The sequence below is a fragment of the Armigeres subalbatus genome, chromosome 1 (assembly GCF_024139115.2).
Source record: "Armigeres subalbatus isolate Guangzhou_Male chromosome 1, GZ_Asu_2, whole genome shotgun sequence".
NCBI classification, from domain to species: Eukaryota; Metazoa; Arthropoda; class Insecta; order Diptera; family Culicidae; genus Armigeres; species Armigeres subalbatus.
The window spans coordinates 105604957-105630608 of NC_085139.1; the positions used below are offsets into that span (position 1 = coordinate 105604957).

The 25652-nt window shown below is 43.9% G+C and overlaps 1 protein-coding gene across 1 annotated transcript in view; it reads left to right on the plus strand.

Annotated features, from left to right (window-relative positions):
* The first annotated feature begins 6391 nt into the window (after nucleotides 1-6391).
* Nucleotides 6392-25652, plus strand: part of LOC134204348 (CCR4-NOT transcription complex subunit 6-like) — a 642731-nt gene continuing 623470 nt past the window's right edge. Inside the window, exons 1-3 of the mRNA XM_062679178.1 lie at nucleotides 6392-7119; nucleotides 24117-24666; nucleotides 24730-24905. Coding sequence (XP_062535162.1) covers nucleotides 24362-24666; nucleotides 24730-24905 — 481 coding nt within the window. The 5' untranslated portion in view covers nucleotides 6392-7119; nucleotides 24117-24361. The remainder of the gene's footprint in view (nucleotides 7120-24116; nucleotides 24667-24729; nucleotides 24906-25652) is intronic.

Here is a 25652-nt window from a genome sequence, read left to right on the forward strand (position 1 = left end):
TAAGAAAATTCGGCATCGGAAGCGCTTGCGTAATCGTCGGTGGTATGGACTGGCCACAAACGTAAAAATGTCAAAAGATGTTCCTGTTCCGGTGGATCTCGTACAAGTGAATCATATTTCCGAACACGGACGATTAGCGAAAAACGATCTATTCAATTAAGTTAATTGAATTAACAATGTAGTTTACGTGATGGTATGGAATAAACCGTATGCTAAGTGAGCTGGCACTTTTTTTTCAATTTACGCGGGCAATTCTCTAAATGATTTTCAAGAAGTTCTTCGGTAATTTCTCAAAATTTCCACTGTAAATCATTCGTATTTTCCACAGAACTACAAATTGACCTTTTCCCATTTAAAATCTTGGATTAATCTTAGGTAAACTTTCCAAAAGAATCCCTTCTTTTTTAAGCTTCCAATCGTTCTAAAAATGGCAGCAAAATCATAACAGAAATTTTCCTATTTACGGCCCCGCTATCTTCAGCAGGCACGCGTTTTTTTCCGTTTATTATTTTGAAATTAATAAACCTTAATTTCCTAAGTTCCTAAAATATTTTCGTAGCAGTAGGTCCCCCACAGAGAGGTTTGCGGGTTCCAAAAGCTCACGAACATCTGCCTCGATCTGCCTTTCGGTGAGGTCTTTCAAGGCAAGACACACCGAAAGGACCCGAAACTCCGTCAACTCAAATAAAATTGTTATTGAAAAGCGAAATTGTTGTGAAAATATACTGATCGAATATCGAACAGCAAGAAATATCATCATTTTTGACAGTCAAAATTTTCGAGCAGTTCCGTGCTGTCAATGCGTTTATCGCATCATTATCGCGCTAATCGCAGGTGAAAAGTTTCATCGCAAAGAAAATCATTCTAATCGCGAAAATCTTTGTGCCAAGGAAGCTTCATCTACGGCTCATCGTGGAAGTGGCGCACCCCTCGGCGTGTTCTGCCTATCCGAAGACATTTTGGCAAATTTACTAACGAAGCCGTTGGGGCGCACAAGACTAGAGAAGTTAGTCTAGTTGATTGGACTGACTGTTGCCGTTTAGGAGGAGTGTTGTAGAGAAAATGGAAATGGTCATAGTAGGCGTAAGAATAATTATTGTCGTTAATAATTAGAAAATAAATTCATTCGCATTTGTTCGTTCATTCAAACCTGAGACAAGACCTGCCAAGACGGCTTCTTTTTCCTTGTTTTGACACTTGTTCTTCTTTTCCTCACAGTTGATCATCGATGTTCAACTGTTTCCTTGAGTGTTTCACCTAAATCCCGGGTAGAATATTCAAAGCACAATAAAAGTATTTGCAGTTGACGGATTTGTAAACTTATTATTATAAAGATTTTTCTATCGGGAATAAAACTCGTATTCGTCGCTGTCCGGCTATTCTAGAATACTTTTCCAAGTGAAAAAGTACTCGTAAAACAAAATCATTCGGAATACTTTTTGAGGGATACCAATACGTTCGCACGAAAAGGTGCTGGTTGCATCTGACAATTCGTGACAGCGCTTGCTGGTTGCAGATGAAGTTACAATTGTTTCCTCCTTGCAAGTACCGTCCCAGATTCTAACCAGACGTATTACAGGGTGTCGACTACCTGGAAAAACCTGGAAAGTCAGGGAAAGTCAGGGAATTTCAATTTGGACCTGGAATGTCAGGGAAAGTCAGGGAATTTCGAATGAGGTCAGGGAAAAAAATGCAACCCAAATACTGATTTTTTTTCAGTCTGGATATTAAAATTCTACTCCGGACCCATTCCATGTTCCCCACGGTAATCAAATTGGCTTTCATTAGTCTCCACGTTTCTAAGCCACGTTGCTCAAATGGTCAATGTTGGGGACAAATAGTTCTTATAAAAATCCCCTTAATAATTGGAAGTAGGGGAAAAGACGACTTTGGCAGGTTTTGTTCTATTATTGGCAGGGGGGTTTTTGTCGACCAAATTTTATGAAATTTGGCCACAATATTCTTTGATATGCAAAGAATGTTTAGGCCAAATTTGAGCATAATCAGTCATAAAAAACCCCCTGCCAATAATAGAACAAAACCTGCCAAAGCCGTCATTCCCCCTATTTAGTTTCAGTGTGTGGTTTTATGTTGGAGTCATGTTGTTAGATCATGCGATATAATCTCTACGTTTTAGCATGGAGGTATGATATACCAAGTGTTTAGTTATATGTATTTTCTGTATTTGGCAAATAATATCCGACGCGTTTTTGTGCAATTGTGTCAAAAAATGAAGAATTGATATTCAATTTTCTTTCGGGGAACGATGAAGTTAATCATCCTGAACGGATCAGTTTTTCTCTCGACTCAAAAGTCGAAAGGAACATTGTTTAATTTGAAAACTAAAAATAGATGGAAATGCTTCCTTGACATTTTCGATCTGCAGGGCACTTGACTCAAACTTTGATAGTTAATTTATGGGCCTGATATTCAGGGCTGATAGTTTAATCGTTCTGCTACCCTAGTAACATTTTGGTTTTATGATGGTTTTATAACACTCTTGAAGAGTAAATTATGGTTTTCAAGAGCGTTTTAAAACTCAAAATGTTACTTGGGTATGCTGCCTTTTCAGTTACAGACGTTGCTCAGCCCAAAACATGTCTTAAAAAATCTAAAACACAAAAATATCATTTTTACTGACTTAGGGTCTGTCTCATTTGGAGAATTAAACTTAAAAGTGACAGTTCGAAAATTAAGAAATCACCCCGTTATAAGAATGGCTGGTGCTACCCAGCAATTCCAACAGGACATCGATGGAAAATGATTCGATATCTGTCAAAAGTAATCTTGCTCTGCGAGCAGGGTTATTTTATAATTATTGAAATGTCACTTTTAAGTTTAATTTCAGTTTAATTATCCAATTGAGACAGACCCTTAGACTAGTATCAGAATTTAAATAACATCTGTTCATGTATTCTTGAGCGGTACTTTATCGTTTGCATCGATGTAGGGCTTTAGGACCCAATTGATGTTACCTGCTTTAAAGTTTTTACTTAAGTACTGCTTAGTAGTGTAACCATACCCGGACACAATTCAATTAATTTAGTTATAACTATATTAACTATATGATATATCATTCATCAAGTTGTTTCTTTTCTAGATGCTCGACATACGAACATATGCTGTTGCAGTTAAAGATAATCGATTGTTGCGAGTTGAATTTGTTCCGATATTTGCAGGAGGAGTACAATGTTATTTTTAATGGCAATGTTTCAGTTTTGCATTGGCTGCTTTTGATGTTTTTCAAGTATCAGTAAATATTCTGGTTGGTGTTTGAGAATTTTGTTTAGAAATTACTTCAGTGAGGTTGCTGTAAGATATCTACTGTGTAATATTTCCTTCATAAAATTTTCCAAACTACTCCAGAATTCCCAACAAGATTTCCAAGAGTTCTCTCGATAGTTCCTCGATGGATGCTCAGTAGATTTTTTTTTCAAAAACACCGCTCCAATAGCTTGGTACATTGTATGGTGTTTACTCAAATTAGAATTGAAATGTCTTCGTGAAGGGATTCATACAAAAACCATGCCAAGAAATCTTCAAACATTTCCGGGGGTCTGATGTTTTGGTTGTGTTTTCGTAGTCTAGATACAGTCTCGTTTCTTCTGCTTGTAGCTTATGAAACTGTCATTGTGGAACGCATCTATCTTTTTCTTTCTCATGATTCTTCTTATGGGTGTCAGTGCGGAATTTTCAATGTTGGCTACGGAACGAACTGTGGTGGAGGTATACAAGTGTCAGTCCCGTGAACATTTCTTCATGAGTTCTTCAAAAAAAATCCTATAGATAATTATAATAAAGTTTCATTGTTGAAAAAGACTGACATCGAGTTAATAGCGGATAGCAGATTGAAATTTCTATAAATAAACAATACTGAAATTCCAAGTCGATTGATTCACTTTTGAACTTGTTGGCAAACAATTAAAAATCGGTAAAAGAAATGGGCTAGATGTAGCTTCCCCTAGCATTTGAGGATAGTTATGCCACTTTCTTACAAACATGACCATTTTTGGGTACTTTTCCGTGGGGTCATTGTTTCATTTAAACCGACCCAAATCGAATTCCACTAAAAAACAAACGGCCTGAGTGTATACTGACCAAAATATTTGAAGATTCGCAGTGGTTAGAATGTTTTCCTGGGCCTACTATAAGTGCTGAATAGATTTATCGGAGCTTAGGTACTGAGTTCTTGAATATTTGGAGGTTTGCTGGCCGGTCGTGACTATTTTTAGAAGCCCATAAACCCCACAGAGAGTGAACAAGAGTTCTTACTCTGTAAGTATACTTGAGAGCCAATGGAGGTTTCTTAACGTCCTCGATAATACCTGCAAATCTTTAACAATTTTAAGGGAATTCAAAGGATTTCTAGACGCCCCTTCGATTGTTTGGAAAGAGTTCAAAAGTCGTTTCAAACAATGCAAGATGTCACACAAATTTCCAAGATCATGAAAACGTCATCGATTTGAAAAAGTCCGTCAGTGGTCTTGAAATTCTATTGCGACTCGAGGGAGTCCGTGAGAATTCCGGAAGGTGTATGAGGGCCCCAGAAGTCTATAACATAATGGAGTTCTGTGCACATTCTTGAGTCTTTGTGAACGACCAGATTTACCTACGAATTCCTATAAATTCTCAAGGTACTGCTTCTAGGAGTGATTAGGCTTCCAGTAACTCAGGAACTCGTATGGACTTCAGGGATTCAAACTTGCAGATATTTTCATATACTGTTAGGAATTGAAAAAACATTTTTCAGAACTGGAATTTTTCGAGAAATAGTCTGGAAAGTCAGGGAATTTTATTCTCAAATTTGAGTCGACACCCTGTATTATCCACTAAGAGTTTACTCCTCACAAGAGATCTAAAACATAACCACAATCTTCAATGTTTGGCTCTGACACAATAAAAAATGTTGGCTGCAGTTTGACAACCAAATCAAAATATATTTTAGTTACTAGATGAAGATTGTCGCTTCGGTTCCCTTTGTTCTGCTGTCCGAAACATGTGTGGTACATACCTGTCAAATCGTATGGATTTTCCTTCTTTGACATTTAGCTCCCCTATCCTCGCAAGCAAAAGATGTTCCGGACAGCGACGACAGCGACAATCTTTATCTAGTAACTAAAATATCTTTTACCAAATCGAATATATTCGCCATATTCGCACCACCCATCTGCAGATTTCGGCCCTAATCATAAGTTGCTCTATAGATTTCATCGATGAAAGTATTTGATTTTATTTCCGTGTAGAGCTGTGCCGTTTTGGCGTTTTTTGATGACAGTTCTTTAAACGATTAGTCGAGCATCGCACACAAAACTCGACGAACCATCCATCATCCGCTCGCATCGCATCTTCGCCTTCTTCCCAGCAGGCACTGAATCAAATATTCTGCTTGAATCGCTTTTGCTTCTCAATGGACATTATTTTATATTGCAATAAGTGGTAATAAAAGATATTTTAGTTACCAGATAAAGATTGTCGCTGTCGTCGCTGTCCGGAACATCTTTTGCTGGCGAGGATAGGGGATCTAAATGTCAATGAAGGCAAAATACATACGATTTGACAGTTAGGTACCACACATGTTTCGGACAGCAGAACAAAGGGAACCGAAGCGACAATCTTTATCTGGTAACTAAAATATCTTTTGTGGTAATGCAATATATTCAGGCTTTGAGTTTCTGCCGGAAATATTCACCATTCCTTAGTTTAAATGCTGATGAAATTTCATCAATCAAATCCGGAAAGATGCAAAATTGTGTAGGTTTTAATCGGAATAGAAATTCGCCATTCTTCGAATCGTTTGAATAATTCAGTTTCTATTCATTGAATAATAATATTGTACAAGTATAGCGCTGTTTTTTCATACACCATCATTATTCAGGGAATTGTTAAATGCATGCATATCATGCATGATATATTGATTGTTGCTTACTTGGTTCTGCAATTTTTCGGTTCGCGAAAAACATCATTTTTGGATGGTATTAATGATAGAAAATTTTATTAGCTCTATTGATTTTATAATTTATTTCAAGTCAACTTTCTCATGGAGCTCTGAACTATTTTTATAATTTAAAACAAACAAATAAATCAATTAACGACCCTTTCAGAAAACCATCAGAGTGAAATCAGTAGTGATTCAGTTTCATTCCAAATTTTCATTGATCATATAAACGATCATTGATATCAATATCAAAATTATTCATGGTACAATATTTTACAACGGAGAATAAACAAATTTGAACTATGATATCGGTCTTAAATGAATGTATGCTACACAAAAATTGTATTAAATTTCTCATAATTCTTCAAAATGTTGCCGGAACCAGTTTTTAAATTGTTTCTTGTTTCCATAAAAAAAATTAACACAATTTTGTTTCGTTCACTGAAGGGACGTTTTCGCCCAGTGTAAACGGGTCCATCATCGGGTGTACGCGATTGTGTGTAGCGAGAGAAAGAAAAACGCAGCAAAAATTTATCCAGAAGCGCTCCTATTTTCGGTCAACTTTTCCCTTTTGGTAAAATCCGTCTCCGCGAAGTGTCCGCTGCGTTCGTCTCGGTGTTCTTCGGGTTTGAGCCTACGTGCAACGCGATCCCGTGAAACGCGGATTTGCTTTCGCCACCGGTTCCGAGAGGGGCCAAGCGCCAGAAAATTGCTATCCGAAGAGCCGCGGTGTGTTTTCATTTTTGCTTGCGCCCTCCCTCCGTGTCTTGTGTGTGGGCAAAACAGGAAGAGGCCGCGGTCGTGCGAGGAACGAGCAAGAGGCCGAGCGACGGGCGGAAGTGTATTTGCGAATATTGTTTGAGAATTCGTCGTCGGAAGCGCCGCGAAGGAAAGCGTTCCCCAGGGTCGATCCGTGCCGCGACGGAACTGGTGATCGAGAGTAAAAGTGAATCGTCGCCGCGAGTGTACGGCAGCTTTTTTCTGTGTTTGTGTGATCCGCTGGGACTGTTTCTGTCCAGCTTGGTAGTTTGCGGAGATTCCCACCCCCGTTGTTGTTGGATTGGCAGGAGTTCTGGAAGCGCCCAGCTGCACCGTGGTGATCGTTCCTCCGTCGTTGGCTGTCTCCGTTGTCGTCGCCGAAGGACGGGAAGCGTCGTGTGTCGTCCACCCGGACGTAGATGAAGGTAAGAAGGGGTTGTGTTGCGGTTCGTTGTGAGATTTTGCAAAACAAGGTAACTGCTGGCAATGCAAAATTTGGTACACATCTCTGCAAAATGTCACTCTTTTGGAAGGTTTCTTTGCAATGGGATTGTGGAATGCAAAGTGGTCAAAATTATCAGCCTAAATTAAAAAAATATTTTTAACGTAAATAACCATTGAAATCATTAACATTAAACGTATTTTCGGTTTGTTGTTTTAAAACAACATTGCGCATTTAAGGGTTAAGTCAAAAGATGCACACATGCTGTTCAGGGATTTGGATAACTAACTAATAAAAAAAGAACTTCCATAAGCGAATTCGCTGATATTGCACAAGAAGTCCTCTATTTCCGTTCTATGGTTGCGTCGATGAGGTACCTATAACCAAATTTCTGCTTCCCTGTCCATAACAAATGTATGGAACTGCTGTCCTGTTAAATGAAGCAACTTCACCCGACGGAAGTTTGTAGAAAATAGTCGATTCCAGCATTTTATTTGGGATTTTGTTCAGGGTGTCCATCATACTCACGGTGTTCATTACTAGCACTCATTCCCTAGATACCACAATGGTTTATCTGCGGGGACGATCTTATCAATTTCCACGGAAATGTGGAAGAATTTTCCTTGAAACTTCGGAAAACTAACCTGTAGAGGTTCGGTAGAACTTTTCATAGACATTCGGGATAATTTTTCACCCAAATTTGCATAAACTCTAGAATTTTTCATGACGTCGAAAGCTATCGACGACGTCAGCCTTCTTTTTGGAGATATTTTTCCACCGTACAATGAAGTTCAAGTTTTTTTTTTGGGTTATTTTTTTCTGAAATTCTTAGGAGAATAGAAGTTTGCGAAATTCAGAAGAATTTTCCATGATAAAACTTTCTATTGAAATTAGGATTTATGTCTAGCTTCTGACAGGGATTTTGCTGACTCCATTTGCTCGTGTAACCTGCAGTCTTACTTTAGCAAATGTTTTGAATCTCGAATTTCTGCAACAACATGACTTCACGAGTTCGGTCTTTGGCGAAAAAGGTGATAGATGTCCAATTCCATGTCCAATTCGCTCATGAATATCTTCGCGACGATCAATAAGTCATTTACATACATCACACCACAATAAAAATCGTTTCTCCGTTCTTCTGTCGCACGTGCAGACAATTATCATGACGCAAACGAATGAAGGCTTGAAGATAAAGAAACAAAATCTTCGCGATTGCTTCATGTTATAGAGCAAACGCTTCAAGCGACAGTCAACGACAAACTTTGGTTAAAAAAGATGCCGTACGTACCCCATCTGGTGAAGCTCAAGATCGCATGTGTTTGTCACTGCAAAAATGATCCGGATGGTAGCTAACTTGGCGACAGGTACGAATATATGTTTCCTCGTAGTCAATGTAGCTCCTTGTATTGTAGCGAGCCTTGTGTCGAACAGATTTACCATCAGCGTTAGGCTTGGCGGATCGGCAGGTGTGAACGAAAGCAAGTCAAGCGCAGCTCTCACGTACTGGTTAAAGGTCGCCGACAGGGTATCGATGAGGTTACGGTGAGCAAGGCATGTTAGTTCCATGTCGTAGAGAATGCTCCTTTCTATGATAGCTTGTCCTATCCGTATCCGGATAGGACTAACTTAATTTTGGCTATACAGCTGATGTTTAGCCCACACCAAGCATTTCCATGATTTTGCGATTGGGGATAGAAAGTTCCAGCAACTTGATGCTGGGGCCGGGCAATAGATTGGTATATTCGACGACAGACGTGTCCGCGGACACACTTGCTGGCAGTCTTGGAAAACCCTACAGAAGGGGGCCAGCGAAAAACGACGTTAACGGTGAATTGTGCCTTGATCTGAGTTATTCCAGGTGGGGCTCCAGCGGTGACCAAAAGGATGTAGTAAATAGATCCATAGCTAGCAACTTCCGCAGGGGTGACAATTCAATGGCTCTTAGAAGGTCGGTGGCCGAGCTCCTTAACAGAGATTTCCCCAACCATGAACACAGGTTTACGGATGGGTCGGTTTCGGGCCGTGGAGTCGGCATTGGGGTCACCGGGACCGGCTTCACTGTGTCAAACAGCCTCCCGGATATGTGCACCATCTTTTCGGCCGAAGCAGCCGCGGCTTTCATCGCCGCCACCTATCCATCAAGGAAACCCATCCTCGTCCTGTCCGACTCTGCCAGCGTCATTTCACCCTTGGATCCAAAGCATCTTAGCGAACATGCTCCCGAACACAACCTCCGCTTGGGTTCCGGGGCACTGCGGAGTGCCTGGAAACATCACGACAGATCTCCTTGCCGGAGACGGATATCAGGGGCAGCGTTTTCCTGGATAAGGATAGCTGTACGAGAGAACTGGGAAATTTCCTGGATTGCCACAACTTCCGGATATATTCGGAAAATTAAGCGGACCACATCTGCATGGACAGACCTATCCAACCTCAAAGAACAGCAAATCATCTCCCGGCTCCGAACCGGACACACACGGCTCTAGCATCACTTCGACGGGAGCTCTTTTCATACAACCTGCGACGTCTGTGATGTTCGCAACTCCGTGGAACATTATGTCTCAGCGATGCCTACGGGATATCTGATAGCATCAGGTATGCTCTATCCGGCAACGCTGCTAGCACTGCGGCCCTTATCTCTTTTTTAAAAGATGGGGGCCTATACAAACTAATTTAACGGCTTCACTGGGACCCCGAGATCAATCTTGGGAGCAAGATCCCACAACTCGATGCTTTCGGGCATTCCATGGTTACCCCAAGGCTATAAGTCTCCACCCCTCCAGTGACCGGGCAGCCCGGGAACTCCAACCCGGGTTCTGAGTCCCTCGCAACATTAACCTCCATAGCATCGTACTCCCCCAATTCCATTACTGTCGCCTCACTCGCATAGCCAATAATTCCCTGGTCTATTTACTGCAGCAATGCAAGATCGAAAATGCTTATTTCAACAATTTCAGTGCTCTAGAGCTGTTATTCCGCGTTCTGATATTGTTTAATTCATTCTCCGACGTTCTGTATACTTGTTATTACGGTCGGATATATTGGATCATTTTCGGAATTTCACTTCCATTTCGAATTCGGATGGCCAGAGGAAAAAAAGGCTTGACCGCGACATTAGGGGTGAATCTCCAGCCTTAGGCCATTTAAATTATCTCCGGAGAACAGCGCATTCAACGTCACCTGGACCTATTTTATTAATGCCAAGGTTTTAATGTTAATATTAAGTTCATTTGAATTAAAGATTGCCATTGGAAGGTCCCACGGTTTGGACCTGACGGTGGAATTCCTATGGGCCCAGGAGCTTCTAACTTAATATTTTGAATAAGATAAAGTTGTGGCGTCAACAGCACAATAAGCAGGAATTACACAGTTTTCGGGAAAAGGATTTGATACCTGGTTGGTCCTGGTGGAAACGCAACTTTCAGCGCATGGAGTGAAGAAATCAATTGCTGAAGAGCCACCAGCAGCAGAAGCTGCAGAGGCAGAGAAGAAAACTTATGAAGCACAAAACGAGAAAGCGAATGCGTGAATTGTTACATACATCGTGGATAGTCATCTTGAATACGTCCGGGACTTGAAGACAGCTAAAGAAATGTGGGACAGTTTGAAGAGAACTTTAGGAGAATAAGGGTTTGCTTCCTTGAATTTCATTCGAAGGTGTCTACACAATCCTGAATGCCTGAAGGAGGACCACTGAAAGAACATTTTTGCAAATTTGACGAATTGATACGGCAATTGAAAAATGCGGGTTCGAAAATATGTGAAAAGGATGTAATCAGCCAACTATTCATAACCCTGCCGGCATCTGCCAGTCACAACTGCACTGGAAAATATGAAGGACGATGAGCTTAAATTCGGCATTGTGGAAGCAAGGCTGTTAGCGGAGGAACAAAAAAGTTCAAATGGCAAAACTGTGCATGCAGCAAAGTCTAGAAGAGATGGACGAGAAGGATCATTTCAAACAACGCATGGTTAAACTAAACCGGAATCGTTCAAAGGCAAGTACGAAGGAATGTTTGCAGGGAAAATGTTTTGGATGTAATGATTTTGGACATAGGCAGTTCGTTTATAGTTTATAGATAGAACTGGCAGAGCAGTGAGCAAGTGAGTTCAATTCACCCAACCTCGAACATTCGTGCGGGAAGCCAAAATTGAGTAAATGGGGTCGAAGTAGTTTGCCTTTACTCCCATGTTAAAGAATACCCAACGGAAAATTTATTTACCCAACTAGAGGTTTAATTTACTCAATTTTGAGTTCAGGCAATAAACTCAAGGTTGGCTTTCCGTATTGAACTGGCGTCGATGGATTGTTCGTTCTTTTGTTTTTGACAACAAAAGAAAGAGTGGATGAAAGAGAAGAGAAAAAATAACTCAAAAGTAAGTTTAAAAATACTCAATTTTGGGTACTTTTTTTCTTCCGTGTAGTGCATTACATTCTCATCAACGAAATATGCCTGCGCATATTTCGCGGATTCGTCAGCAGGAGAAGAGAGTTGGACGTCGACTGGAAGATGCCACGGTGAAAAGGTGGCAGAACTGAAGACGTGTGCTGCACATATTCCGGTAGGTGTCAGCGTTGAAAACAAGAGACCGCCATAAAAAAACGCCTTCATCGCCACCAGCGAGATTAATCTGGGCGAACTGCGCACTCAGAGGAATTATTGAATCACCGATGAGACTTGGAGGAAGATAGAGTAGCGAAGAGAAGCCAAAGCAGCTATAATGAGCCGCAGCAAACGGGGACATTCGCCAACGATACCTGCGAAAGACGTGAATGGTCAGCTATTGGCCGACCCAACTGAGCACTTCGGACAACTTTTTCAAATGCCACCGCCTCAGCATGATCTGCCTAGGATCCGACGTATAACACGCGTCAATACTTATGAATAACATAAGAATAACAAAATCTGATATCACAGCAAAATTTGTTATTATTTTGTTATTTGTTTGTAATTCATCTCTACCCGGGTTGTTACGACGCCGCGTTAACCGCCCTGGTTGCAGCATAACGGGCAACATGACAGCTCGCGCTTAGTAGTAGTAGTAGTGTAAGACAAGCGAAGAGAGAAGGTATAATCGTGGTGGTAGACAGTGTAGGGAGTAAAGAGGCGAACATAAAGAAAACAAACTTCGCCATCGCAGCTTTTATTATCGAATAATATTTATTATCGAATTGTTGAAAGGCAAAAATCGTTATTTGGTAAATTTGAATTCGAAATTATTTATTTCCCCGCAAAAATATCCACAAGGCCACATGGAGATCACCTAACCGAGAAAAGGAAAACCAAATCGACCACGTTCTAATCGACGGTAAATTCTTCTCCGACATCACGAACGTCAGCACTTACCGCAGTGCGAATATTGAATCCGACCACTAGCTCGTTGCAGTATGCCTGCGCTCAAAACTCTCGACGGTGTACAACACGCGTCGAAGTCGGACGCCGCGGCTTAACATTGGGCGGCTACAAGACGGTAGACTAGCCCAAGAATACGCGCAGCAGCTAGAAGTGGCACTCTCAACGGAAGAGCAGCTAGGCGCAGCGTCTCTTGAAGATGGCTGGAGAGATATTCGATCCGCCATTGGAAGCACCGCAACCGCTGCACTTGGCACGGTGCCCCCGAATCAGAGAAACGACTGGTATGACGGCGAATGTGAGCAGTTAGTAGAAGAGAAAAATGCAGCATGGGCGAGATTGCTGCAACACCGCACGAGGGCGAACGAGGCACTATATAAACAGGCGCGGAACAGACAAAACTCGATTTTCGGGAGGAAAAAGCGTCAGCAGGAAGATCGAGACCGTGAAAAGACGGAGCAACTGTACCGCGCTAATAACACACGAAAATTCTATGAGAAGTTGAACCGTTCACGTAAGGGCCACGTGCCACTGCCTGATATGTGTAAGGACATAAACGGGAATCTTCTTACGAACGAGCGTGAGGTGGCGGCAGCACTACGAAGAGCACCTGAATGGCGATGTGGCAGACGAAGATGGCGGTATGGTGATGGACCTAAGGGAACGCGCGCAGGACGAAATTCTACCGGCTCCGGATCTCCAGGAAATCCAGGAGGAGATTGGCCGGCTGAAGAACAACAAAGCCCCTGGGGTTGACCAACTACCAGGAGAGCTATTTAAACACGGTGGTGAGGCACTGGCTAGAGCGCTGCACTGGTTCATTACCAAGATTTGGGAGGAGGAAGTTTTGCCGCAGGAGTGGATGGAAGGTGTCGTGTGTCCCATCTACAAAAAGGGCGATAAGCTGGATTGTAGCAACTACCGCGCAATCACATTGCTGAACGCCGCCTACAAGGTACTCTCCCAAATTTGATGCCGTCGACTAGCACCAATTGCAAGGGAGTTCGTGGGGCAGTACCAGGTTGCACCACGGACCAGGTGCCATTCGCCAAGTACTGCAGAAATGCCGCGAATACAACGTGCCCACACATCATCTATTCATCGACTTCAAAGCCGCATATGATACAATCAATCGGGACCAGCTATGGCAACTAATGCACGAACACGGATTTCCGGATAAACTGACACGGTTGATCAAAGCGACGATGGATCGGGTGATGTGCGTAGTTCGTATTTCAGGGGCATTCTCGGGTCCTTTCGAAACCCGCAGAGGGTTACGGCAAGGTGATGGTCTTTCGTGTCTACTATTCAACATCGCATTGGAAGGTGTAATACGAAGAGCAGGGATTAACACGAGTGGTACAATTTTCAATAAGTCCGTCCAGCTATTTGGCTTCGCCGACGACATAGATATTATGGCACGTAACTTTGAGAAGATGGAGGAAGCCTACATCAGACTGAAGAGGGAAGCCAAGCGGATCGGACTAGTCATCAACACGTCGAAAACGAAGTACATGATCGGAAGAGGTTCAAGAGAAGACAATGTGAGCCACCCACCGCGAGTTTGCATCGGTGGTGACGAAATCGAGGTGGTTGAAGAATTCGTGTACTTGGGCTCACTGGTGACTGCCGAAAATGATACCAGCAGAGAAATTCGGAGACGCATAGTGGCTGCAAATCGTACATAGTAGACGCATAGTGGCTGGACTCCGCAACACGCTCCGATCGAATAGAGTTCGCCGCCGTACCAAACTGACAATCTACAAAACGCTCATTAGACCGGTAGTCCTCTACGGACACAAGACCTGGACGATGCTCGTGGAGGACCAGCGTGCACTTGGAGTTTTCGAAAGGAAAGTGCTGCGTACCATCTATGGTGGGGTGCAGATGGCGGACGGTACGTGGAGGAGGCGAATGAACCACGAGTTGCATCAGCTGTTGGGAGAACCATCCATCGTTCACACCGCGAAAATCGGAAGGGCCGGGCACGTAGCCAGAATGTCGGACAGTAATCCGGTAAAAATGGTTCTCGACAAAAATTCGACGGGCACAAGAAGGCGAGGTGCGCAGCGGGCAAGGTGGATCGATCAAGTGAAAAATGACTTGCGAACCCTCCGTAGACTGCGTGGTTGGCGACGTGTAGCAATGGGCCGAGCCGAATGGAGAAGACTCTTATATACCGCACAGGCCACTTCGGCCTTAGTCTGAATAAATAAATAATAAATTATTTATTACGAGCAACAGAAAAAAGTGTAGGACAGTTGAGATACCAGTGAGTAAAACCTAAAAAGAAACATAAATCAGTTAATAATAAATCAACAATTTGTAAATACTTACATGCAGATACGGTGAAACTCCTGATTTTCTAAACAGAATAACTCCAAACGGCAAAAAAAGTTTATCTGTGGAGCAGCTGTGCGGCCATCTTGAGGCAGCCGATCTGCGGCAGCACCTCGTGAATCCGCTGCCAATTAAATCGTTGGTTGCTAAGCTGCCGGATCGGGAAAAGCGCGTGTGGGTCCACTATCGGAGGATCCGAGGAGAGACGACGCTGCGAACGCTGACGGATGTCCTGATGGACATCGTAGCGGATGCTTTCGAAGCCAACGTAGACGTGGAGTTCAAACCGCATCCTCTAAAAGGAGTTCTCCATGCCGGGAAAAGAAGGTCTAAGGAAAAGGGAGGTCTGTATCTCCACAGCGAAGCCAGCAGTTCCAATGTGACCGCAAACGAGAAACTCCTGAGACCGTGCAACTACTGTCGCAAAACAAGCCATCGGCTTCGACACAGCGCGAGGCTCAAGAAGTTGCGGTACACCGAGCGCCTGAAGCTGGTAAACCGCGAAAAGCTGTGCCACGTGTGTCTCAACGAACACGGAGGCCAGTGCAAGTTTAAGGTCCGCTGCAACATCGGCGAATGCAGAGAGTTCCACAATCCACTGATGCACCCAATCGGAAACGTGGTCGGGATGAGTGCTCATATCCGAACAAACTGCACGGTCTTGTTCTGCATTATTCCGGTACAACTTTTCTGCGGTGGGAAGTCTGCTACTGTGTTGACGTTCCTGGACGAGGGTGCTTCCATTACTCTGGTGGAGAAAAAGCTCGCCGATCCCCTGGCGCGGTCGGAGTAAATGAGCGGCTGACCATTAGATGGACCGGAAATGTCTCGAGAGTGGAAGATACGCGGAAGATGAATCTGTGGGCGTCGGGCACGAGTACCAGTGCGGGCGGCAAGATGTTACACCATTACATACCGTCCACACAGTTGGAAAGCTGATGCTGCCACATCAGAAGTTGGATAGCGAAGAACTTGTTACACAGTACGAGCACATGCGGGGGTTGCCGATCGAGTCGTACGACGGACAGCCGCAGTTGCTCATTGGAGCGAACAATATCCACTCGTTTGCTCCCTTGGAGGCGAAGGTGGGCACCTCAATGGAACCGATCGCGGTTTGAACCAAATTCGGTTGGACAGTGTATGGGCATAGACAATCCACCACGATTGTCGTAGGCAACTATCTTGGCTATCATCAGCATATCACCAACGACGACTTACACGAGTTGCTCAAAAGCCCCTGCGCGTTGGAAGAATCGGTGGTGGCGATACCGCAAGAAACAGCCGAAGAGTGGAGCGTACAACGAGACGAGTCGGAGATCGCTTCGAAACTGGGTTGTTGTGGAAGAATGATGATCCACGGTTCCCGGACCACTTCCCAGTGGCTGTGCGAAGAATTAAGCAGCTGGAGAACAAATTCGGAAAAAAATCCAGTGCTGCATGAGAACTAAAGATTCACCCCGATAACAAGCAGAAGCAGCAGTTTATCTTCCGGAAATCTCCGGAGAAACAGCGTTTACGTCATGGACGTAGCGACTTTCGGGTCGACAAGTTCCCCATGCTTGGCGCAGTTTGTGAAGAACTGGAACGCGGAGGAGTTTGCTGCACAATATCCGGAGGCATCGGCGATGATTGTCCACCTCCATAACGTCGACGACTATTTCGACAGCGTCAATTTGGAAGCGGTCATTAAGCTGGCGAAGAACGTTAGATTGCTCCATCTGAAAGCAGGATTCGATATCCGGAACTGGGTGTCGAATTCGCCATATATACCGGCCGCGCCGGTACACTTCTGCCGTGACAAGCAAATGCTGAAGGAAAGGGTTTTTTGAGTAATCTGGGACCCTAAAGCGGATGATTTTTCGTTCTCGACAATGCATCGGGACGAGTTGTAGCCGTACCTGATGGAGGGAATGGGGTTTGGGGTTTTTTGATCCGCTTGGGTTGCTGTCACCATTTATCATCCACGGCAAAATTATCATCCAGCATCTCTGGCGTTCCAATTGGAACGATGAAATCGACGAAAAATCCTGGACGTTGTGGCAGCGCTGTATAAATTTGTTGCCGGAGTCCGCCGAAGTCGATTCACTGGAAGTCCACATCTTCACCGATGCCAGCGAATACGCATACGGCTGCGTAGCCTATTTGCGAGCGATAATTGAGGGTGAGGTCCGCTGAAGCCTAATGATGTCCCAGGCCAAGGTGGCCCCGATATAGCGGCAGTCGATTCCCCGTTTGGAGCTGATGGGTGCCGTTCTGGGGGCGCGAATGAGCCTCGTACCAGATCGCCCGCACAGTTATTCGGACGGACTCCCGCACCGTATGTAGTTGGCTCAACTCGGATCAACATCGGTACAAGCAATTCGTTGCATTTCGAGTCGGCGAGATTCAGGAGCTGACGAAGTGAAGTAATTCGTACGACGAAGGTATAACGAACACGAACAAAGTTTTATTACAAATATCAGTTATACGTCTACACTTCAAGAAAGCCTGTTATGGAATGATCAACAAAGTGAAAAACGGATGGTTGCTAACGATCGCTTCCACATCATTGGTATCTTCGATTACACCCCCTCTCGATCGTTCAATCCTAGGTTTCTCCGGAGTATTCGGAACTGTTCACCATCCAGAGCCTTTGTACAGATGTCTGCCAGTTGATCTTTGGTTCCAATTTCCAGTACTTCAAGTTTTCCTTCAGCGACTTGATCTCGTACAAAATGGTAACGGATGTCGATATGCTTTGCACGTTTCGATTCATAGTTTTTCGCCATACCGATACATCCATGGTTATCTTCAAATATAGTCACAGGTTCAATATTACGAACTCCCAAGTCAGTAAGGATTCCCGTCAACCAAATTGCTTCGGCAGCTGCACAACTCAATGATATATACTCAGCTTCACTTGAAGAGAGCGCCACGCTTGCTTGCTTTTTGCTTGACTAGGACGCTGCATTTCCAAAAACTTTGAAAATAAAGCCGCTCACTGACTTACTGCCTGCTTGATCACCTGCCCAATCTGCGCCTGCGAATCCAATAAGAGGTTTTTCATTTTCTTGTCGTTTGAATTCAATCGACATGTACTGAGTACCCTTTTAGTATCGTACTACTCTTCGCTGTCCAGTGTTCTTGACCAGGTTGTTGTTGAAACCTTCCAAGGTACCCAACAGAATAGCAAATGTCCGGTCTAGTGCACATCATGTAGTACATTAAACTTCCCAGTAACTCCCGATAATCACGTTGAATCACCTCTGTTGTGTTTATATTGGGCTGTAACCCCTTCTACCCCCCTAGGGGCCCTCCTTAGCCGTGCGGTAAGACGCACGGCTACAAAGCAAGACCATGCTGAGGGTGGCTGGGTTCGATTCCCGGTGCCGGTCTAGGCAATTTTCGGATTGGAAATTGTCTCGACTTCTCTGGGCATAAAAGTATCATCGTGTTAGCCTCATGATATACGAATGCAAAAATGGTAACTTGGCTTAGAAACCTCGCAGTTAATAACTGTGGAAGTGCTTAACGAACACTAAGCTGCGAGGCGGCTCTGTCCCAGTGTGGGGATGTAATGCCAATAAGAAGAAGAACCCCTTCTCCATTGGACTCCTACTGGAATTGCACTCTTCCATCCCGAACTTCCGTAATATTTTCTCCACAGTACTCTTTTGAGATAACAACATTTTACCTGTCATTTTAAATTCTTGAACCAATTGTTTCTTCAATGTTTCTATTATTTGTGGAGTGATACCAGCAATCAATAAGTCGTCGACGTACAGTACCAGATATATAGTTTCTTCATCACACTTTCCAATTCGAACATACAGACAGTAATCATATTTTGATCTCTTGAATCCAAGTTTCAACATTACTTTGTTAAACTTCTCATTCCAGCAGCGTGGTGATTGCTTGAGACCATATAACGACTTCCGTAGTTGACATACTTCTCCATGTTTTGCTTCAACACCTTTTGGAACAGCCATATAAATCGTTTCTTTCAACTCTCCATGTAGAAAGGCGGTTTTCACATCCATTTGATGAAAGTGAAATTTCTTCTGTACTCCAACCGCCAATACTGTCCGTATCGTCGAAAGTTTTGCTACTGGGGCATATGTGTCTTGAAAATCTATTCCCGGTTTTTGAAGGTAACCTTTAACAACGAGCCTTGCTTTGTGCCTGATTGTATTGCCATTTTCGTCTTGCTTGATACAGAATACCCATTTGGACTGCAGTAGTCTTGTTGTAGTAGGACAACGCACTAATTCCCACACGCCATTGTCATTCATGGATTTCAGTTCATCATTTATAGCATCCGTCCAGCAATCACGATCATCACGGCTCATAATTTCATCATAGGTAGTCGGTGGATCTATGGAACAACATATTTTACCAGCAGATGTTGCTCTTAAACCAGTGAAGAAATTCAGGAACTTACCTGGGATCCTGCGCTCCCGTTCGCTGTGCCTCGTGGTTGACTCTACATAGTTCTCACGTCTTAATTGCGAAGGGAGCGCTCCAGGGTTTTCCTCAGATTGTTCTGACACATCTTCAAAAACTTCACTTTCGGAAATATTTTCTTCATCTTGGGTATCCTCTCCACTTCTACGCTCAGATTCCACATTGTTCACAGCATTTTGGTTCTCCCCCTCTTGCTCATAACGTATTGGAATCACTAAACGGTTGTCCTCCAGTGAAAGTTCTTTTGACGCAAACGGTAGACAGGACTCATCAAAACGGACATCTCGAGCTATGAAAACTTTGCGCAACGATTTATCCCATAAACGATATCCATTGGGAGCGTATCCTAGCATCACAGCTTCACGACTTTTTTCATCCAACTTTTTCCGTAATTGATTCGGTACCCATGCAAAGGCCTTGCACCCGAAGATTCGTAACTTACCAACGTCTGGTTTAGTCTTCGTCCAACATTCAGCCGGTGTCACTTTTTCTGCGATAGCAGTAGTTGGACTTCTGTTGATCAGGTAAGTAGCAGTAAGAGCGGCTTCGCACCACATATTCTTGGGCATTCTTGAGTCAATGAGCATACTCCGAATCTTCTCCACCAGTGTACGATTGAACCTCTCCGCCACGCCATTCTGTTGTGGCGAATAAGCAACTGTCGGTTGGATTTGAATTCCCTTCTCCTTGTAAAATTTCCGTTGAGCATTGGAGCAATACTCTCTTCCTTGATCTACAGTCAGCTTACTTATTTTCAAGTTCCAATGGGACGACGCCAGCGCTTCATATTCTTTGAAACATTCAAACACCTGCGACTTCTTCTTGATGTTGAAAATTATGGCGAAGTGACTATAATCATCTATAAAGGACACGAAATATCGAGATCCTTCCCAGCCTGATGGGTCTATCGGTCCACACACGTCTGAGTGTACTCTTTCCAGTGGACGGGTTGCTTTTTCATGACTGTTATTGAATGGATCCCTACATTGTTTACCTTTAACGCATGTATCACAAAAGCCGATGTCCTTCAGTTTACCATTGATACCAGTAACCATTTCATGCTTGACTAGCTTGTCCATTACTTGCTGACTTGGGTGTCCAAGGCGACGATGCCACAGTGAACTCACCTCCACCGCACACAGATTTATGGAAGGCACAACGGGATCTGCCACCAACTCAAGCTCGTAAAGATTACCTCTCAGGCGTGCTTCTGCTATTACCCGACCTTCATATTTCAGAATAGCTGTATCTCTTCCATTTTGATTCGTGAATAGCAACTCGATCCCCGACTCGGATAATTTCTTGACAGACAATAGGTTTCCACGGAGATCTGGTAGATAGACCACATTCTTCATTTCAAAATGCACTCCAGCCATAGTAACGCCTCGAATTTCTCCTTCATATTGACCGACCAACGAAACGCCGTCCTTCGCAACATCTACTATGAACGGCTCATCCATGGACCTTAAGCTTTGCAAATAATCTCTACTGTTCACTAAGTGATCACTGCATCCGGAATCCACAAAGAATACTAGTTTCTTGGACTTGCTCATTGTTGCGGTTTGGTTTACCATAAACGAGACCATCTTTGCTTCGCATGCTGCATTAGCTTCACCTTGTACTTTCTTCGATTTCTGACGACAATCGCGCTGCATATGTCCAACTATGCCGCACCGGTGGCACTTACCAGTGAACTTCTTAGGCATCTTATCGAATTTCTTTCTCATGCCACCTACGAAGGCTGCAGCTTTTTCTTCTATTGGATCTACACAACGATCAGACCGCTTCATCTCTTCAGCTAGCAATCTTTGCTTCACTTTTTCCAGAGTTAGCTCATCTTCGTTCATGTTTTCCAACGCTGTTACCAGCGGATCGACACTATCCGGCAATGTACGGAATAGCTGCGCCACCAGATCACTTTCCTGTAGCTTGGCACCCACATTCTCGCATCAGTTCATCGAAAACTTGAAAATGACTTCGCATCGTCGAACCTTCTCGCATTCTGAGTCTTGCTAATTGCTTCCTTAAAACGGTCTGACTTGCAACTGACTTCTTGGCAAAAGTATCTTCGAGCGCTTTCCACATCGCCTTAGCCGTTTGCTTTTCTCGAACGATCTCCAGGCATTCATCCGCGATGAAACTTACTAGGGTAGACTTCGCCTTACGATCTATCTTGAGGAACTCTTTTCGCTCAGGATCCGCAGCAGGCACATCTTTTTCAAGCGATTCCGATACTTCTACGGCCTCCAAGTGTAGTTTTACTCTGTACTGCCAGTTCGCAAAATTATCGCCTTTTAGCTGAGGTATTCCGAAACTCTCCTTCATCGTAGAGCCCATAACCTGAAGTCATTCGTACGAACAACGAAGGTATAACGAACACGAACAAAGTTTTATTACAAATATCAGTTATACGTCTACACTTCAAGAAAGCCTGTTATGGAATGATCAACAAAGTGAAAAACGGATGGTTGCTAACGATCGCTTCCACATCATTGGTATCTTCGATTACACGAAGGTTGCGGACTGGCGATGGATTCCGACCAAGCTGAACATCGCAGACGTGCTGACGAAGTGGGGTCAAGGTCCGCCGTTACAAAGTGATGGAGACTGGTTTTGCGGACCCACGTTCCTTCATCGGCCGCAAGAACTGTGGTCAACGCGCGAAGTAGAATTTGAAGAGACTAACGAAGAAGCTCGAGGTGTCGTCCTATTCCACGGGACGATCAACGTCGAACCAATATCCGACTGGGCGAAGCTGCTGCGAGTGACAGCGACCGTGGTACGCTTTATCGCTAATTGTCGGCGAAAGAGACGAGGTGAGCCGATAGTTACTGCACAGGCTAAAGCAAAGCAGCAGCAGCTGAGGAAGACGATAGCGGCGAACTACGAATCCATCAAAGCACCTCTTCGGCGCGAAGAGCTCCAGTCGGTGGAGACAATCTTGTGAAGGCAGGCTCAGTGGGATAGCTTTCCGGACGAGATGAGCACGCTGACCAACAATTTAAAACGACGGCCGGGAGCGCGGGTGGAAACCATCAAGAAAAGTAGCCAAATCTACAAAAGCTCACCGGCATTAGACGACGAAGGAGTAATTGCGCATGGATGGGAGGCTGGCAAATTGTGGGGAAAGTTCCCTCGACAAACGACACCCGATAATCCTGTCGCGTTTACACGCGATAACGCAGAAGTTGATGCAGAACTACCACGAGCAGTTCGGACACGGTAATTCGGAGACCTGTATTCAACGAGATTAGGCAGCGATTTCAGATCCCGAAAATGCGTCCGGCGATACAGCAGGTGGTGAGTAAGTGCATCTGATGCAAGGTCAACAAGGTCCTTTGACCTACTTGCCGCAAGACTCTGGTGAAGCAGAAGCACTGACGCCGAACCATTTTCTACGGGGAACGGTGTCGGGTGCTGACTTGGAGGTGGAGAAGTTTTCCACTGGATCTGCCGATGCTTTGCGGAACGTTTACAAGCGGTCCCAGCTTCTGGCAGACAGAATGTGGGAGAGATGGTGTCGGGAGTATCTTCCGACGATCAACCAGCGGTCGAAATGGTTCGACGAACAGAAGCCGATCAACGAAGGCGACCTGGTATTCGTGGTCCGGAAGAACCACGACTCGAAATCGACTCATAGAAGCAAACTCAGAGTGACGAAAATTTGGTTGAAAATTTGGTATTGAATTGAATGGATATTCAAGCTTTGAGTATTGGAAAACGATTTTCTTGCAGCTGTCGATCTCATGTTCCAAACTCAAGGACAATTTGGGACCCAAAACGATCTAACGATATTTGTTGACCTATCGGGAGATGTAATGGATATAATTGAATGCATATCGAAGCTCGAGTACCGAAAAAAAACTTCTAATAAGCTGTAAATCTCAAGTCCCGAACTCGAGAAAAGTTTGGATAACCCAGAATATTACAAAACTACCTTGTGGTGGTATTTTCACCATCTATAAGATGTAATGAACACGGTTGAAGACTGCGCAGACTGCGTGGTTGGCGAAGTGCAGCCATGGACCGAGCTGAATGGAGAAGACTTTTATGTGCAGCACAGGCCACTCCGGCCTTAGTCTGATAATAAATAAATAACGGTTGAATAATCAAATAAACTTTTAGTAACGAAAAAAAGCTTTTATTGCAGCTGTAGATTGCAAGTCCTGAACTAATTAAATATCACTTACCTCCGCGAAGCCTATGAATATATGCTTAGGTTATGTCATTCATTATTATATGTGAGTGTCAAGTCACTTACGTGAAAAGTATGGTGGATAAGAACCATATTTGTTTTCAGGTAAATCTGACGTGAAGATTGTTTACTATGCAGGTCTTCCACAAATGCCGAAGCTGCAATCTCACTTAAATGGTTTACGTGGATATACAGTCATATTAACAAAGTTTTTAGTAGAAGCTACGTGAATTTCAGGTGAGCATTACTAGCGTCACGTAACAATCGTCGTTTGTTCATGACAGATCAGTTACGTGATTTTTTACGTGAATATGACGTGATAATTTTTTAGAGTGTATAATTTTGATACATTTATTATTAGTCTATACACTAAGATAGCTTTTCACGCGGTTTTCCTTTTTTCTGGAATTAAAATTTAATGAAACAACGAAGACGACTTTACTTTCATTAACCGGCTTTTCTTTACTGAAAACTGAAAACTCAGATGTGAATATGTACATTATGTAAAAGATTTTGATTTGAAAAATATATTGGAGGTAACAACTTTTCCTTCGATAGGACTCTTTTATTGAACCGGCTTTTCTTGCAGATCGTTCAGTTATAAACACTTGATAAATAAATTTATTCCTTTTCTCTTTCTCTCAACAGGAACCATCTACCGCGTTAGCAAAGCAACGTTGTGAGTCCACCGGTAACCTCTGCACTGTGATTGTCGTCTCGCGAGAAACGTCCGGCGTCGCGCATTTCCGATCCGTAGCGCAACAGCACCGCAACCAAGTGCGACGATCGAGCACCGCCGGCGCCGCCAGCAAAGACACGTTCCGCCGACAATTCGCATCGTCCGTCTATCACACTACTAGCACCACCATCCGGAGACAACGCCGTCGAAAAAGATGTCCCGCAATAAAGACAAGTACGACAACAATAACCCCCGGCGGCAGCAGACCTTTCTCACGGCGGAGGATATTGCGGCCGGCAAGAAAACCTGCTGGCATGGCGTCGAGATAACGGGCAGCGTGCGCAACCTCAGCCCCACGCTGTGGAAGTTCGAACACCTGACGGCGCTCTTCCTGAACGACAACTGCCTGATGCGGTTGCCGCACCAGATCGGCCAGCTGGCCAACCTGCGCACGCTGGACCTGTCCAGCAACAAGCTGCGTAGCCTGCCGGCCGAGCTGGGCGAGCTTATTCACCTAAGGTGAGGTTGCACATTTCTTTTTCCTGTGGAGGAAAGACGTCATATTTTCCTGTACCGTTTTAGGGAACTCCTGCTAAACAACAACTTGCTGCGTGTGCTTCCATACGAGCTGGGTAAGCTGTTCCATTTGCATGTGCTCGGTCTGCATGGGAACCCTCTCGGGAAGGACGTTATGTCAATCTACAACGAGCCCAATGGAACGCAGAAGCTGCTCACGTACATGCTGGACAATCTGTCAGGTAAGTGCTGCTAATGGCTTTTGCTATGAACCGAGTCTTATTAATCTTTTTAAAAGCAGTGGAAGCAACATTTTTTTACTAAAATGGAGAAGTCAATTGTATTCTGCAATGGAAATTCATTCCAAAGAATTGAAAACTCCTAATTCAATTGCTATAACAATATCAGCAAAAATCAACTGAATTGTCGAAAATTGATCAATTAATGGTTCCTTCCTACTCTTATTCAAATTGATCTCTGCCCATGGCTGCACATTGCCACGCTGTCTTTGAAGGGTTCGAAAATCATCTTCCACTTTATTGATCCACCGTGTTCGCTGCGCACTTCGCCTTCTTGTGTCTTCGCCAAAAACAAATACAAAACCATTTCATCGGATTATTATTACGTGCCAGCGCTCTGCAGACGTCAGAATTTCGCGTTAATAACGATGGATTGTTCCTGCCAACCAGTAGCTCTCAGCTGGTTCATTCGCTCCACGTACCGTATTATATCTGGCCACCTCCATAGATGGTTCACAGTACTATTATTTCTAATATTAAAAGTGCTGTAACCATAAGCTTGCGAAACCCTCAGAGTTTTCCTGAAACTCGAACTAAGCACATGTACATCACCCGATCCAAACTTAACCAATCGTATCAATTTATCCGGCAATCCGTATTCGTGTATGAAATCCCAACTGGTGCTACCGCATAAACTCCCTTGCAATTGGTGTAAGTCGACAGCTTACTATTAGGGAGAGTGCTTTGGTA